At 36.3% G+C, this 18,332-nt stretch overlaps 2 protein-coding genes across 4 annotated transcripts; both read left to right on the top strand.

The window, feature by feature from the left end:
- Nucleotides 1–4,728: 4,728 nt before the first annotated feature.
- Nucleotides 4,729–6,654, top strand: LOC137715501 (arogenate dehydratase 3-like). Its single transcript, XM_068454846.1, has one exon. It carries the CDS (start codon nt 5,062–5,064, stop codon nt 6,343–6,345), a length of 1,284 nt encoding a protein of 427 aa, XP_068310947.1. The 5' UTR covers nt 4,729–5,061; the 3' UTR covers nt 6,346–6,654.
- Nucleotides 6,655–15,085: 8,431 nt separating this feature from the next.
- Nucleotides 15,086–16,208, top strand: LOC137716517 (putative phytosulfokines 6). 3 transcript variants are annotated; one of them, XM_068455973.1, is made up of 4 exons: nt 15,086–15,203; nt 15,328–15,429; nt 15,636–15,712; nt 15,853–16,208. In XM_068455973.1, the coding sequence occupies exons 2-4, from the start codon at nt 15,330–15,332 to the stop codon at nt 15,961–15,963; spliced, it is 288 nt and encodes a 95-aa protein (XP_068312074.1). In that variant the 5' UTR covers nt 15,086–15,203; nt 15,328–15,329; the 3' UTR covers nt 15,964–16,208. The 3 variants fall into 3 exon arrangements, 2 of the variants coding, with proteins under 2 accessions (XP_068312074.1, XP_068312073.1); XM_068455972.1 differs by lacking the exon at nt 15,086–15,203 and having other exon boundaries at nt 15,210–15,429; XR_011065686.1 differs by lacking the exon at nt 15,086–15,203 and having other exon boundaries at nt 15,365–15,429; nt 15,856–16,208.
- Nucleotides 16,209–18,332: the final 2,124 nt, after the last annotated feature.

Genomic DNA, 18,332 nt, shown 5'->3' with positions numbered 1-18,332 from the left:
GACCATTTGCAATTGTATTTTTTCTTTTTTCTTTTTCAGTTTTATGAAATCGGTCTTCATTCAAATAAGAAAAAAAGAACAAGTTGTACAATTTGAAAATGGCTAAGAGACCATGGAAACTGATATGAAATTACAGACTCTACAAAATAATATAAGAGACTGATTGATAAATTTGCATGCCTAAAAATATTAAGGGACTGAAATTCGTGCAGTTGATCAAAATACAAACGTATTAATTAATTACTGGATAAATGCTTTGATTGTCTGGATTTGAAATTTAGGAGAGCTTCTAGCTACTTATTTATGGTTTATTATGGGCAGTTTGATAGTTATTATTTTTTCATTAATAAATATTATAGTAATAGATTAGGCTTAATATCATTAATAATTTTTTGGAATAAACTTGATATTGATACATTCTCAAATAAAAATAATAATGTATTCATATAAGTTTTAAAAAAGGAGTTTTAACAAAACACTCATGGTATTGTTCACTTTTAACGAAAAACCACATTTATACATTTCTCTGCTACTATTCACTATACCTTTAAAAAGGGCTTTTCATTAAAAGGGAAGTTTTTTTGGATTTTTCGTTAGTTTTCCTTTTAAAAAATGATTAAAATAATTGAATGGATTTTACATAAAAAAATTTGGTACATTTTATGTAACATCCCACATCGCCCAGGGGAGCGATCCTTAAATGTATATTCCCATCCCTACCTAGCACGAGGCCTTTTGGGAGCTCACTGGCTTCGGGTTCCGTAGGAACTCCGAAGTTAAGCGAGAAGGGGGCTAGAGCAATCCCATGATGGGTGACCCACTGGGAAGTTGCTTTTGAGTTCCCAAAAACAAAACCGTGAGGGAATGGTAAGCCCAAAGCGGACAATATCGTGCTACGGTGGTGGAGCGGGCCCGGGAAGTGGTGCCGTCCGGGCCGGGATGTGACAAATTGGTATCAGAGCCTAACCCTGGTCGCGTGTGTGCCGACGAGGATGTCGGGCCCCTAAGGGGGGTGGATTGTAACATCCCACATCGCCCAGGGGAGCGATCCTTAAATGTATATTCTCATCCCTACCTAGCACGAGGCCTTTTGGAAGCTCACTGGCTTCGGGTTTCGTAGGAACTCCGAAGTTAAGCGAGAAGGGGGCTAGAGCAATCCCATGATGGGTGACCCACTGGGAAGTTGCTCGTGAGTTCCCAAAAACAAAACCGTGAGGGAATGGTAAGCCCAAAGCGGACAATATCGTGCTATGGTGGTGGAGCGGGCCCGGGAAGTGATCCGCCCCGGGCCGGGATGTGACAATTTACATTTAAAAAAATTGGTACATTTTAAAGAAAGAGAATCAAAACTAAATATTCATGTTGTAAATTACTTATGAGATTAACAAACATGTGAGTATTACAATCTTAAATAAATTACCAACTTTTATTTAAAAAAAAATATTTGACTGACATGTAAATTCATTAATACATTAATGTTAAAGACTTCGATCAAAACTTAAAAACCAATAAAAATTTCAATAAAAAAATAAGGCAAATTACATAAAACTACCTCAACTATTGGGTCAGTCATAGTTTCATACACCATCTTTAAAAAATGTCAATGTCATACCTCATCTTACGAATTTGTTACAATTTCATACCTTCCGTCAGTTTATCTGTCAATTCTTCCGTTAAATAGTGACGTGGCTTGAGACGAGGCCCACTCTCTATTAAAAAATTAATTAAATATTAAAAACTAAAAAAATAAAATCATTTAATATATTTTTTTTGCATGGGGGACCCACCCCTTATACCCCTTACCTTTCTTCCCCGCTCCCGTCTTCCCCTAACCCAGATCCCACCTGTCTTCGCCTCTTCCATTTCTAGCTTCTCCTCCTGCTCCTCCACCTTCTTCAACAGTGCCGCTTCCGCCCTCCCCCCCTGGCTAAAGGAAGAGGTTGATCTTGGGGCCGCCACCGTGGACGAGGATAGGCCTGAGGCCGACGCAAGAGAGGAGGATGAGGTTGTTGACGACGGAGGCCTGGAGAGACTCGGATTTCATGGTGGCGCCGCCATACTTGACGACGATGGTCTTGCCTCGGAATTTATGGATAAAGGGGAGAGACTCGACGAGGATGTCGACTTGGAGTTGCCCCGAAGTAGGATCAAGAGACGAACAGGATTGGGGAGAGAGTTACAGATCGAGAGAGAAAATGAAGGTTTGCGGCGGAGGGAGGGGTTGTGTTGGGAGCTTGAGTGATGGCGATGGATTTATTAGCGTTTTAGCTGGCAACATTGTCCTTTTTAGTGAGGTAGTGGAGGCGTGAAACTGAAGTGAAAATTGGGCGGAGGGGGCCACGGTCGTGATGTTGAGGCGGGTGAGGGGGGGTGGGGGTTGGGGGGAAGTGGCACGGTTGAAGAAGGTGGATGAGCGGGAGGAGAAGCTGGAAGTGGAGAAGGCGAAGGCGGGTGGGATCTGGGTTGGGTGGTTTTGGTTTTGGGTTGGGGGAAGACGGGAGCGGTCTCAAGCCACATCACTATTTAACGAAGAATTGTTAGACAAACGAATGGAATGTATTAAATTGTAACAAATTCGTAAGATGAGGTATAACATTGACATTTTTTAAAGATGTGGTATGAAACTATGACTGACTCAATAATTAAGGTAGTTTTATATAATTTACCCAAAAAATAATGTCAAAGACTTCGATCAAAACAAACTGAACTTCGATCTTAACTGGTTGAGTGTGTTGTCGACCGGCCGCTGGAGGTTCAGACAATAAAGCTTCAACCAATTACAGACACGGTTGCTTTTGTAGGTTTTCAGTGGATGCAAAAGCCATAAGGCGGGAGGCGAAGCCTCACGACACTTAATTTTAAATATAAATTATATGTAATTATACATACCATATAACATTTTGGTGGAATACTTAATATCTTAAAAGAAAAGACAAAAAAAAAAAAAAAAAAAATGACTAACTCGCTACTTGAGGAATTGAGCTATAAAGTTTCTTATAAAATTTGACTTCACCTCGAAATCCTCACTAACTCGCTACTTGATGCATAATCAAATATTACGTGCTCTTAGTTATGAAATTTGACTTCACCTAAAAATCTCACTAACTCGTAGGGCTCGACAATGTGTTGTTTGAGCTCATAGTATTAGCATGGATATACACATGAATGAACAACAAGAAATCACATGCTAGTAATTCTGTAACGTAAGGAGATGTCCTTGGGAGCCACTGGAAGATCCATCTTTGAAATCTCTATATAGTACTTGTTGATCAAGCTATGGTTTGTAAAAATTATTTTAACATGAGGTGCATCACTATTTCGTATCACAAAAAATCTTGATTGGGAAATAAGCAATAGAAGAATCAAATGGCATTGTACCTATACCTAAAGTTTGGAAGGGGTATTATATTACATATACCTGTGTCTAATTTTGGTAGTGTTTCCTTATTTTTGGCATGGGAGGCCGCTAAGGAGGATTTGCTTTCCTTCTTTAGATATAGCGGCAGGTGGGCCGCCAACCAAGTCAAGAATTGGTGAGGTTAGAACTAAATTGAAGTTCGACTTCTAACCAAATGATTGAACGATAAAGCTAAGAACCAGTTTTTGGTCCAAATTTAATCACTAAATTGTTCCGATTACACCCACACAAAAAAAAGGACCAATTAAAAAACCTCAGCACCAGTCGACTAAACCCAAAAACCAATCGAACCCGTTAACTCTTATGTGAAAGACAATATTTACCAATGCTCCAATTTTCTCTCATACTTTATCCGGTGCCATGAACAAATTGAAGGTTGATAACTTGCTATGGAACTCCCCTTTTCTTGTACTAGGATATTTCTAGACTTGGAACAGAAAGTTACTTCAAGGCAGTGATGAATAGATATCTTGTTTGTGCATTCTACTTCGTACCAAACACAAGATTTGAACCATGCCCTACATATATATATATATATATATATATATATATATATATATATCTTCTTTTCTTTTCTTTTCTTTGTTGTATGATGTTGAGGCAGGTACATGTTTGATATTGCCAATGGATTTCTTATCACGTCTTTTCCTTATGTTTGATCTTCCTTATTAAGCTGTTATTTGCAAATGCCTCTTACATACATTTCTAATGATCATGGAGTGCACTTTTAAACCCCTCCTATCAATTTTTTGTGATCCACTCCTTACAAACTCGACATCAATCCCCATGAACTTAGCAATCATCACCCCCAACATAGCCTTAACTTCACTCTCGAACTAAATAAGCAGCTTAACGCTTGTTATCAATTTGTTTTTTGAGTGATCTCCACAAATTCAATTTCTCGTTCAGCCTCTACTCTAATTTGAAGAATGCTAGCAGTTTTCTCTTTCTCATTTGAACCTTCTCATTTTGTTTTTTAAATATCACCCGACTAAACTCTACTAAGGATCAACGAAATCCCAAAATCATTTAATCATCTAAGTTAAACACTGAAGTTTTTACAACGTTAAAAGTAAATAATTACAATCGTTGCGCAATAATGCAAAATGAGCAAAAGACTGAGAAGGCCATCGCACTTCTCATTTTGTCCGTCTACAGAAGGTTCCCAACATTTTCAAAGCAATATTAAACCAAAAAAATACGACCGAGGGTCAGAGCTAACACGTGACACGTATTTATTTCTTCCCAGGTAATAATAAAAATAAAATCCAACGAATATATAATAAAAATAAATCCAACAAAAACAATAATAAAAATTAGCACAGCCAAAATAAATAAATAAATAAAAGGCAAACATAAAATATTGTAAGAAATGAGAGCATTAGGCGAGCGAGGGTGGTAGGTGTGAGATTTGACCAAACCCGCCCTCCACCTCTTCGCAACGGACTCGTCCCCCTCTCTCTCTCCCTCTCTCGATGTATAAATACCCATCGCCACCCTCCTTTCGTCTCAGCTTGACGTTCCCAAGGAGAACACCAAGCTTTCAGTTTCCCCCAAAAAAAATTTGAAAAAAAAAAAAAAACAATACATCAATTTCCATTTCTCTAAATTCCATCCGAGTTCCCAACACGCAGCACCACACAATGCAGTCTCTTCTTCCGCCCTCACCAAACAATCTCACAAGCCCCGCATTCCGCCTCACCCGCCTCGCCCCCACCCGACTCCCCGTCTTTAAATGCGCCTACCGCTCCGACTCCGTCCACTTCCCCAACGGCGTCGGCTCCAGTCGCGCCGACTGGCAGAGCTCCTGCGCCATTCTTGCCAGCAACGTCGTCTCCCAGCAACCCCATACCCCCTCCGACAAATCCGGAACCGCTGACCATGTCGTCTCGGTCAACGGCCACAAGACCTCCGTGGACCTCGATATTGTCCCCATCGAAAAGCTCGAAGACGACAAGTCGTCTTCGCCGCCTCCGCCTCCCAGGGCGCTCACCATCACCGACTACTCTCCAGCTCCTATGCACGGCTCCCAGCTGCGCGTGGCCTACCAAGGCGTCCCCGGCGCGTACTCCGAAGCCGCCGCCGGCAAAGCGTACCCGAAATGCGAGGCCATCCCCTGTGATCAATTCGAAGTCGCCTTCCAGGCCGTCGAGCTCTGGATCGCCGATCGAGCAGTTTTGCCTGTCGAAAACTCCCTCGGCGGCTCAATTCACCGTAATTACGATCTCCTTCTCCGCCACCGCCTCCACATCGTTGGGGAAGTCCAGCTCCCGGTCCACCACTGCCTCTTAGCCCTCCCCGGAGTCCGAAAAGAGTACTTGAACCGAGTCATCTCGCATCCCCAAGCCTTAGCTCAATGCGAGCTGACTCTCACCAAACTCGGCCTCAACGTCGCCCGAGAGGCCGTCGACGACACCGCAGGCGCGGCCGAGTTCGTCGCCGCCAACAACCTCCGGGACACGGCAGCGATAGCCTCCGCGCGAGCCGCCGAGCTCTACGGCATGGAGATCTTGGAGAATGGGATCCAGGATGACTCGAGCAACGTGACACGCTTCGTGATGCTGGCCCGGGAGCCGATCATCCCCCGTACGGACCGGCCGTTCAAAACGAGCATCGTCTTCGCACACGACAAGGGGACGTCGGTTCTGTTCAAGGTCCTATCGGCGTTCGCGTTCCGGAACATCAGCCTGACGAAGATAGAGTCGCGGCCGCACCGGAACCGTCCGATCAGGCTGGTGAGCGATTCGAACGAGGGGACGGCGAAGCACTTCGAGTACCTGTTCTACGTGGACTTCGAGGCATCGATGGCGGAGGTCAGGGCACAGAACGCGCTGGCGGAGGTGCAGGAGTTCACGTCCTTCTTAAGGGTCCTGGGAAGCTACCCCATGGACATGACTCCTTGGAGTCCTTCCAGGGGGGGTGATTAGTGCAATTACTTGATTCCTTAGGCCCCGAAATAGTATAATTATTACCACGAAGAACAAGGACTTGGGAGAAAATTTGATGTTTTTCGATTTTCTCTCTCATTCGCTTACCTACCCTTTTTTATTATTATTATTTTTTTAATATTCGATGGATCTGAATCCGGATCGATGGGTGGGCCCATGCGATCACAAACAAGTGAATACAATTTGGAATTTGGTGTTTGGGTAATTATATTTATTTGTAGTTTTACATTTTTCAGTCAACTTTTCTTATGTCACGTGTAACAATGAACAATTAGAATTCTTTTTTTCTTTTCCTTTTTGTTTGTATTTTGGAGATTATTTTTCTATTGTTTGTGGTGCCGTCTGTATTCGAAGATTACAGTTTGATTCGTAACGTTATTGTCAGTTGTTGAAAATTAGTGTTATTTTAGCAACATGTGGTTCTTTAGAAAAGTCATTCATCATTTTTCCAAAATATGATATCGATTTTGTTATTAACTTATTTTTCATATTTTTTCGGAGATCAAAAACCTAAATGCTTTTTTCGACAATTAAGTATTTATTATTGTATTTTTTTTAGTATAAGCAAGTAAGCACTGCCGTCCTTTTTTCCAAATTAAAAACATGCAAAGATGCACGATTTAGGTGAATGGATGAGAATGTTTGGAGAGGCTCGTGCTTGGGGTTGTTGAAACACTTGTCAAGGCATGTCTTCACCAACCAAAACCGAGCGATACAAGTCTAAGTTTTGATTTGAAGCTATTGCGAATAAGTCAAGTCTCCAAACTACATATAGAATAAACTTGGAGTTGGGGTTCATGCACTTACCTTTGTTCTTGTTTCTACCCCATTTTCACGGCTTCACCAACCAACCAATGAGTTCCATCAACAATATCACTATCGTTCATTATTCTTACAAATGTGAAATTACCTTCTACTATAGAAAACTACTCTCGTTTTAAAGCAAAATTTCGTCGGCAATTTTCGGTCCGCATACGTGAAAACCGACAAATTTTGTGTAGTTGAGATCATAAGGTAGAGTTTACATTAATAAATGACTTTCAGTGGTTGATGCAAGAAGCAAATACTTAGCATATATATACGAGCGATTGGTCCCCAACTTTCATTGCAGATTGGATTTGGTCTCCCAACTGTTCATGAAGTTAACAAAATACGTACTATTGGTCCATCTGTGCGATTTATAAACTTTCACCCGAATTTATATTTAATTGTTTCACCTTTGTTTAAATTTGGTCTGTAAACACATATTAGAATTGAATATATTAGACATTTAGTTAAATTTAGAAACCTCAATTAATGAAATTTTAGTTTACGACAAATTATAAACTATAATGAAAGTTCAGAGACCAATTATAAAATTTTCGAGTCCCTAGTTTCAAAGATGTAAAGTGAATTTGTTTGCCTTCCTCTTTGGGTGTCATTCTCATCTCCTCCTATTTGTACGGTCACGGTTAAGTCACGTCAACATTTTATATTCTTATTATTTTTTGTCTTATTATTTCTATAAAAAAAATCAATATATAATGTTGACGTAACTTAACCATGATCGCACAAAATAGGAAGGAATGAGAAGGACATCCAAACAGGAGGCAGACAATCTGCCTCCCAAAACAAATGTGTCCAGAGTCTTATATCTTGAAAGGAAAGCTTGGTCCACCCTTAAATGATTGGATTATGACCAAAATTATATACAAGAGTGATTAAAGTATAAGAATAAACAATGTTAAGATAGGATTACGTGGGTGATTTAGAATAAGATAGGATTATGTGGGTGACTATATATAGGGTGGTCTTATCACACATCTCCAGCTAATTTTTATTATTTGATATTTTCCAATTCATTTAATTTGATGTTAAAAGTTGAAAAGAATGTTGAAGGTAAAAAAATGATATGTAAATAGTATCATCCTATATATAAAGAATATTCATATATATATATATATATATATATACATATTTTGAATAAATTATATGAGGTAAGCCTTACAATAAGTTAACGATAATGTAGTTCAAAACTATTTTTTGACGAGAATTAAACACAATATTTCGCTTACAAGTAAAATAAATAATATTAAACAAAATAATGAGAAAGAGAGTTTGGTTGGGTGAGCAGGGGCATGGTGGAGAAAATGGGTTGTGGTAGGTGGAGCAGTCCGCAATTGTGCTTTGGCAGCTTTGCTTGCCAACAAGTGGTCGATAGCCACTTCACTTCGCTTTCACCCTGACGCCCTCCCCACCTGTCCCTGACGTTCCTCGGTATTTCCTGACATGGAGTGGGCCATATTGGTCCCCATATTGCATCAATAATTTCTCAATAATTAGCTTTCTCTATTTAAACATATTGGGTATTTATTTGGGAAATTGAATAATATAATCACGCATACGTGAGATGTCTCGCTTAGTATAGCTAATTTTCTTGATTTGTATTTGGTCTCTACAACTTCCTAATTGTCATCTACAAGTCCTTGTCAAGTAGGAACGAGCTCTCCTTGACAAGGATTGCTCAGACTCTCGTGTGGTGTTTTAGATTAGATTAAATTAAATAATTTATTATGAGAACTATTAGACTTATTTTCTTGTCTTATTTCTTCATTCATGTTATAATCTTACCTACCACTTTAAAAAAATTAAATAATTGAAATGTTATTTCCCCACTTACTATTATTCTCAAGATAAACTTTACTATACAATATATATATACACACACACATATGAAGTTATAAAATTGTCTCTTAAAAAAAATATAAACAAGTAAAATATAAAACTCAAATTAAGAAAGAAAAGCGAGCAAGAATCAGAGGGAAGAGAGGACAGAGATGGGAGTGTCAAAGGAGCAAGTGAAGTCCTCACTGACGTCAAAACTAAACCCTGCAAATGTCAGAGTAATCGATACATCTGGAGGATGTGGTGCTATAGCTTTTGCTATTGAGAAGATAGTATTGGAGGCAATCTGAAGGAAAAAACATCAGGAGTATCAGGTATCTAAACCTGCCGCTTGAACATCCATCATTTCAAAGGTTTCAAGAACACAAGTACGCGAATTCAAAGGAAAAGTTTGGTGGCAAAAATATGTGCTAATACTAATCGTAATATAGTAGGCAAAATCAAATATAAATTCAAAGTAATATAGTAGGCAAAATCAAATATAAATTCAAAGCCATCAAGGTATGTAAATTCAAATGGAAAACCACATGAGTATGCAAATTCAAAAGGAAAACCACATAGGTATCCAAATTCATGGATAAAATTCGACAACAATAAATTCAAATGATCCACACACAAAATTATTCTTCTACCTCTTTAATGGAAACATAATTTTCTACCTCTTCCATAGAAGTGTCACCTTTTACCTCTTCAATAAAAAAAAGTCATCTTCTAAGTCCTTTTTTTTTTTTTTTTTTTTAGCTTTCTCTGAATGAAAGGAGATGAAAGGATGAGTTAGGATTCGTCTTTAGACCACTATTCTAAAAATCCCCGCCTAGCACCCCCTAGGCGGCTGGCCACCGTCCCGATTAATGCCTAGACGTTTGAAAATTAAGAAAGGGAGCCTAGACCTGCTGAGGCGCCTGCCTAGCCTGTCCAGACCCACCTAGACACCTGTCTAGGTTGCAACTCACTTAGATGGAAAATAGATAACTTTCCTTTTTCATTTTATTGTTTCCAATAAATTGTAAGAGACTTATTGAACACTTAAATAAATACACATTACATGTTTGTTCCCCATGTTTTTATTATGTTCCAATACTTCATAATATATATGTCATTCTATTTTCTAGTTTATGATGAAATTATATATATTTTAAGTATAAATAGACACTTATTTTCACGAAAATGCAATAGATTTACTTAAATTCGTCTAGTCCGCCTAGGCGCTAGGCCCCAGCCCACAGCTCGACTAGCACCTAGCGTCTTTTAGAACCTTGCTTTAGATAGAGCGTGGGAGTTGTCTTGTCCAAGCTTTTTTAAAAACAAATAATGCAAAAGAGGATAAATAATGTCCTTACCAGTCATTTTACAAATGGACAAAGTTGTAATTAGAAAATTCATTAAAATGTGAGTGGAATAAGACACTGGAGATGTGAATAACATAACTTTTTATTATTTTCAAAGTATGTTAAAGGAAGAAATAGATAAAAATAAAAAAGAAAAATTACAGACTTAACTGTTGAAGAAAAATTACTTATTAAGAAAACTTGTATCTTTCAATCCTTACAAAATGGTAGGATTAGATTGGACAAGTTTCATTTTTGTCTAATTCCTCGCACACCACTATTGTGAATAATTAATCTCGTATAATCCTTCCCTGTTTTCGTTGAAAAATCAAATAACATGAGTTGTTTAATCTAATTTAATTCTAGACATAAAGCGGTACAATAAAATAATAAGAAAATCTAAATGCCTTTAAAAAGGCACAAAAATTAAGTTGATTTTCAAAATTTCTTCAATTTGGTCGGTAATGCCATTTTTTGGATTTTAAATTTCATGCCCTTTAGCAACCACACACGCATAGCACTTTTGCATTTATACCAAGTGACGGGGTTGGAGAAGGTCCAATTGCCCATTTTTTCGTAGGTCTAAAATTGAGTTGGTGTAAAAAACATATACGTAATTACCAACCCAAATGCTGGATTGACTTCTGATTTGGTTTTATTATTTGCTCAATTTAATAAGGTAAGAAATCCTTCTCTTCTTCTTGTATGGATTGTTTTGTATTTAGCATATCAACACATAATTTATATAAATATTTAATTAAAGTATATCTAAGGGAAGATATTATGTGTTGCTGCCAATTTTGTGATTGAAGCTTGAAGGTTCTTATTTGACATATATACTACAAGTTAGGTTGTCCATGTCACAAGATGAATAAAAAAGAAACGAATGTTGTAACCATGGAAAAATAAGAACATATGTGCCGGTATTCTTCTTAATTTTGTAAGTAAAAGACATTAGGTTTGTAAGTCGTAAATGACTAGTTCAATACTAATTTATTTTCTTCCGCCTAATAGAAATGAGTATCCAAAAATTAAGAAAAAAAAATTGTGTAGGCTATCAACAAATTAACTTTGCAAAATTATTGGGTTTGAAGTGAAACAAAGAGAGGAAAGTTGGGCCATCCACAAGTTGAACTGGACAAGAGAAACCAGGGTCATAATGTTTTCTTGCGCTCGGAATGGCCCAAACTCAATTGGGCTAAAAGCCTAAACCCGTAGTTTTGTTATGATCATTGGGGTTAAATGCTATTGATGACAAACTTCTGCGGTACCAGTGTTCGAAACCCAAGTAGTTAGGGTGGCTACGATAACAGGAGTAGGCTAGATTCAGTGTTTGAAGCTATTCAATGTTACAGTAAGGGGGAGAGTAGAGTATCGAACTCAAGATGCAACGATTGCCAGGTCAAAACCCTATATATTCACAAACATATATAATGTACCACTTGCGCTAATGTTGAAAGTTGGAGTGCCAATGATCATATGGTTTAATAGCAATTGGTCACCTCTTTGTTTGAGCTATCTTAAGTTCAAAATGCATGATCGAAATCTATTGGATGTAAGTGATACCCTTTTATTAGTTGGAAACACTGGATTGTTTCGGTCCTCTATAAAGAAATTTCTCTCTATCAAAAAAGAAAAACGATAAAAGAAATAAAAATTACAAACTAAAACCTAGAAGCGAAATAGTTATCCGTCATACTCTAGAAAATTAAACATTTATCCCATAGTTTAGGGCACTTTGATTTTGTGGAAAGTCTCTGGTGGAGAAGTATGCATTTGATAACATGAAACAAGAGGTGAAAGAAGCACAATTTTTCTTGATCCACAAAAAGAGAGAGAACCTCTGAGCTGTATCAAATGGTCTTAACGATTTATATCTGGCCTAATAAATTAAAACATTGCAGTTTGGACAGCCAAACAAGAGAGACTTATCCATGCATGAGATACAATCAAATCAATAACGTCGTCTGTAGCCAGAGAAAAAGAATAAAAATAAATTAGAATCATACTGAACTTTTAACTATGAAGATAGACGACTCTATATTTCGTACGTCTCATGCTTTTCCACGAAATTGCGAGGAATACAGCATGAAAATTAGTGAAAAGGAAAATAGAACGGAGAAGTCAATGTCAACAGCAGAAAGCAGACTACAAAGCGACCAATTTATGCCGGTGCCCGAATTCTGATAACTTTAAGATAGTGGAAAAAAGGTGACAGTCTAACAGTTGTTACAAAAAAAGGGTAATACAGTTCATGAATAGTTTGGCACAATAATTGGAGCATATAGTGGCTTTTGTCTGTAGCTTACATTTGGGTAAAGATGAAGTGATTATGGTTCCATTTTAAACAAGATTTCATTTAGATAGGTGACTACTAGCTAAGGTGCATTTCGAGCACATAAATTTATATGATTGATATTCTAAATGACTAATTTTTGGGGAAAATAATTCAAACTTGAGTGCAAGTGATGAGCACATTACACCACTTCTATCACACACGACATTACATGACACAAAATGCATAGTCAATACACACTTAAAATGTCAATGTTCCGGTTGCAGCGTATACAAACCCTAGCCATCATCCAATCTCAAAACTTCAAAACTATACTTATATTTGAGTCCAAAAAGTGTTGAGTTTTATATTCTTAAAACCATTTGCAATATTTAGAGTTTTAAAATTTGAGAGTCTTTGTATCAGAGAAAAGGCATCGAAGTCGATACTCAAATTTTGAGTTTTAGCAATTTGGGTATAAGAATTTGATTAATTGAATTCATAAATCAAATTTTCTTGGTTGAATAACATTTTTCTTAACAGCATGAGGTAGACTCAACTTTTACACCAAAACCCAACTTTGAATAGCCGAACAGAGGCATGAACTCGTATTAGACTCAAATATCATATTTGATTTCAAATTTTCTTCTGCATTAGAGATGCTCTAATACGTATTAGAAAATATAATCATGCACTAAAACCAGTAATGGGTTATATGAGGATAATACTTAGGTATTCACTAGTGAATAATTTATATACTCACCTTCTGATTTGGTTCAGTAAAAAAATGTAATGTGTTTTTTGTTTTTTGAAATCTAAAAAAAATTAATAACATGTTTATTATTTTTTTAAAACAATAAAACATGTGCTAGTTTATCATTGGACGAAAACAAAAATTAAATAATCATTGGTGAATACGCAAATATTACCTGTTATAAGATATCAACAACAAAATAATGAGTTTCCAATGCCATTGTCACATAACATAACTTGGTCAAACATTTCATGAGTTATCATGATCGTGTTCTCAGTTCCCTAGAGAATAAGTTAGTATTCACAGAACCCAAACCCAATAATGACCTTTGCTACGATATGTTTATGTTCAAACAATAAATGATGGATTCAAACCTTCCAATAGGAAAGCATAATGTCCTTTACCATTCTTTATTAAGAAGAATCAAGACACATGTTCTCTTTGGTTTTGGTGAGTAATACAATAGAGATCAGGAGAAGACAGAAATATTTTTATAAGTTTTTTTTATCATCGTAAATGTGGATTATTATGGCGAAGTCACTAACTAATTCTTTTTTTAAGAAGAAAAAAAAAATAGAAGATACACATGATTCAAATGGTTCAAAATATCCACATGCATATAGATTGGAATTGTTCTATATTCTAGGACATTGATCTTTTTTATTTTTTAATCAAATTTAGACATATGCGTAGAATTATAAGTACGTGAAAACCCTAATATTTGCTCACATAGTTTGTTGTTAAACCATACAAATGATTATGGTCCCAAATATAAAATTTTCATGTTCAAATTTATATCAGAATTGCATAATCAACAAGATTAAGGACATAGATTTATACATACATACATATATATCTATAATTATTTTATAGAGCAATGATTTCTTATTATACTTCAGTTGTAATAGAATTATTATGTTTCTAAAAATATGCTTATGTTGTTGGATAAATATACTTACGTTGTCGACTAAATTATAAAATTAACTTGATTAATGCCCTAATTGTTTGGTCGTGAATCTGAATCACATAATCAACATAGACATCTTATCTTAGGTGACATAAAACATTTAGAGCTCACTAAACAAAGTTGTGATCAAATTGTGCGCTAGCACATATATCATCAATAAATATATGCTAGGGATTGGTTTAAATAGCTTAGAAACTCGGTAGAAATATAGGAATGGTCTGATCACTGATGCCACTAAATACATACATGTGATGTGGAGCACTTGTATGACATTGCGTTTTTAGTAAGAAGTCATTTCATCTTCGTATGGTTTATAACCAGACAACACGATATTGATGCCACATGTTATCAGATGGTGACATGTAAAATGAGAACAACATACCCAATACAGTATCATGATCTGTCTTCCTACACCGATTAAATAAGAACATACATTTTCATTTCATTAACAGATAATATTACTGTAGCGGTGTCTCATGTTATGTCTATATAAGTCAGGTAAAATTTTGTAACGATGGCAGCAGCTGTCAGCTTGACCGAAAGGTTGACTTGTGGACGCTGTCAACCACGATATAACATTGATTTTTTTAGTGTGTTTGGGCTCTTTTGGACCACCATATGGCAGACAAATATAAAGATAGGCAATGACCAAACCAGGAGCAAGCCCTCTCTCTCACACACACATATACATATGATATATCATATATCAAAGTAGTGGAGAGGAGAGGTGTTGTCACACAAAAGCATGGTGCTGGTTGGCCCCACCTTAGCGGAGAGGAGAGGTGTTGCAACTGCAGGCCTTGTTTAGATGGGATCCTTCATGTGATTTATTTGACTTACAGAAGCTGAGTGAGTGCCTGCTGCTTTCTTTTTGCATGTATATTTATCTCCATCCTCTTCTTCCTTCTTCTACCACCTCAAGTTCCAAATCTTTAAGCTCATCTCTCTCTCTCTCTCTCATTTGAATTCGAAGCTATGAAGCAAAGCTTCAAATCAGGAGCTGTTCTTGTTCTCTGCATTTTTTTCATCCTTTTCTCCTCAACATTATCGACCCGTCTCTTAGCGAACAAAGAAGGTAAAACATTTGTGCCATTACACCAACTAGCTATTAGTTTAGTAATAGTGTACACCAAATAGCTATTAGTTTAGTAACAGTGTATTTTATTACATCAATGAAAAAAATCTGAAATTCGAATTCTTCTGTTAATTGAAATAAAGAGAAGTTGTTATTCATTAACTTCCCTTCTTCTCAGCAATATATAATCTTCGGCATCTTTACAGGACAAGAGAAGGAGCTGCTCAATGAAATGGCTCATGGGGGTTCACTTGTAGGATTGGAAGGCAGTGAATTAATGGATGTATGTTTAAGTTCTTTTCTTTTTTCTTTTTCTTCTTGTTTTTTTTTCCTAACCCTAGCTCGAGTAATTCATCAAGTAGATACTATATATAATATATGTCTTATACTGCTTTTCTGTTGGGATACATTATTATATTGTAGCAGCTTATGGGAGTGGAGGATTGTGTTGATGGAGATGAGGACTGTTCAAAGAGAAGGATAATGGCTGAAGCTCACTTGGACTACATCTACACACAGAAACATAAGCCTTGATACCCTTCATATTTTCCAACTCAAGGGCCTTCATTTCTTGTTATTTTCATATTCTCCTTTATTAAGAAAACTTTTGGAGAGCTAATTACCAGATTGCAGATCCTACTTTTAATATAATGCAACAGTTACATCTAAAGTAGATATGGATATTTAAGTTTATGCGTGTACTCTTAATTCTCTACGAGATTTGAACCGAATACCTCTTCTTAAGAGAGAGAATAAAATCACAAGCGCAGTAAGTTCTTTTTGCGATTGATTTATACATAAACTTCTGAGATTATGTATAAGTGCCACTACTGGTACTACTACTGAGATTACGCGTGTTACATTATAACCCATGAAAACTTACAATCTTTGGTAGGTGATTTTGGGAAATGGCATTAAATAAAATTTCCAATTAATTTGCAAACGGGTAAGGAGATAGGAAGTTGAGGCTGAGTAAATTTAGATACAGTTGGGAAGTAAACAAGATTTTTACTACTTGTAGTCCCAAAGCTCACGTGAAGGCACTGCGGAAAGAAAGCTCTTAATTCTCTCTTCAATTGGTTTGGTTGTCGGTTGAGTTCTTTCTTCTGGTAGCTACTTTGGCGCACTTAATACATATGTATGTGCTCACAGAAGCAAAATTCTGGTTTTATTATCTGCTTGTAAAGTTTCCACTAAAGAGAAACTAAACACTGCATTATTTAATTGATAGAATATTAAAGACAAAGTGGTCACCTTCCCAATTGTTTTGGTCCAACACTACATAGTATATTGCAATATAGAATCCAATGCAGCTACATGTGTATGTTCTTGAAGATAGGTAAAGTAATTGCAAAAGCAGCTTTTAGCTCAATTGATTTGAGCATTACCTCTGTATTTGAAGTCGTAAGTTTGTTATCATCTCTTAAAACCGGGTGTGGCTACAATGCTCCGTGGTATTTGATGCCTAAATTTGTAGCTGTATGAAATTATCTTTTTAGTACCAGTTAAATCAGAGTGTTCAAATATGATCGTTCAATTTTATAGAGTATTCAATCCTCTGTTGTATTGTAGAGTAATTGCACTAAGTAAAGTGATACTTATCAGACATAATTAGTGCCTTGGTAAAAAAAAAGAGGGAGCTTTAACGAAAAGCTGATAGTACTGTTCACTTTAATGAAAAATCATATTTTTACTCTAAAAAGTCAATTCTGATACTAATTACCATACTAAATTTTAACATTGTAAAATCGATTACCAAAATTCTCGTACTAATTACCATACTAAAATTTTAACATTGTAAAATCGATTACTATTACCATGCCAAATTTTCAGTATTATCGAAGTTTGGTATGCTAAATAGTTTGGTTGACATGGTATAGTAATAGTAATTACCATTTTGTTTTAAACGACTTTTTTGGACCAAAATCTGATATATATATATATATATATATATATATTTTTTTTTTTTTTTTTCATCAGCCCAATTCAAGGCCCACTTTTTTTCAATTTTTATGCCCTTATCTCATATTTTACATGCACAATCATATAACTCTGTAACTAATACATACCTTTCATACGATTTAATACTTGAAGCAAGTAGGTATAGTAAGCAGAGACAATAAAAAAACTGCAGGCAACAACCATATAGTAAAAAGCATAGGCAACAGCACACCAACACAAATCTAGCATATTTTCATGTAATTGACACTATATATATTCATGTACTAAACACTATATATATATATATATATAAATAATATTTATATTTTCGGTATGGTACAGTAATACCGTGATATCGAATATCGTACCAGAAAATTTCAATTCGGTACACTACCATGCCATTACCAAGTGACACAAAAAGTTTAACGCAAAACCAATAGAGTACAGTTGGTAATTCGGTTGATATGGTAATTTGATAAATAAAAAAAAATTCCATCTCTATTCATACCCGACCCGTTAAGGACGAAGCCCGCGGGAACCAAACTAGTGAGAAAAATTGCCATCCCAATATATAATACGAAGCAATCAGCCTTCAAATTTTCGTACTTCTCGTGAACTAAGAGAAACCAACTTCTTTTTCCCTCAAACTTCAGTAAGTTGGATGCATCTTTTTGGCTTCATCAAGTTAAGCCAATCAAGTGGCACCTCCTCTCTTCTCCTTAGAAGTTTTGGTTTCTACACTCCAAATGTTTGATTATAATTCAAGGGTGTATAATAATCTAATTAAATTCTAAACAACTCAAGAGATCCAATTTTATTTCTAAAAATTAAGGTTATAAAAGAAGCTAGACGTTACTTAGATAGTGGGCTGGGACCTGGCGCCAAGGTAGCTAGGTGAGGCCTAGGTAGATTTAAGTAAATTTATTATATATGGTATAAATAAGTGCATATTTATACTTTAA

Source organism: Pyrus communis, chromosome 14 (genome assembly GCF_963583255.1).
Source record: "Pyrus communis chromosome 14, drPyrComm1.1, whole genome shotgun sequence".
In the NCBI taxonomy this organism is placed as follows: Eukaryota; Viridiplantae; Streptophyta; class Magnoliopsida; order Rosales; family Rosaceae; genus Pyrus; species Pyrus communis.
Note: the sequence above shows the minus strand (reverse complement) of the source record. Positions and strands in the feature narration are given on the sequence as shown.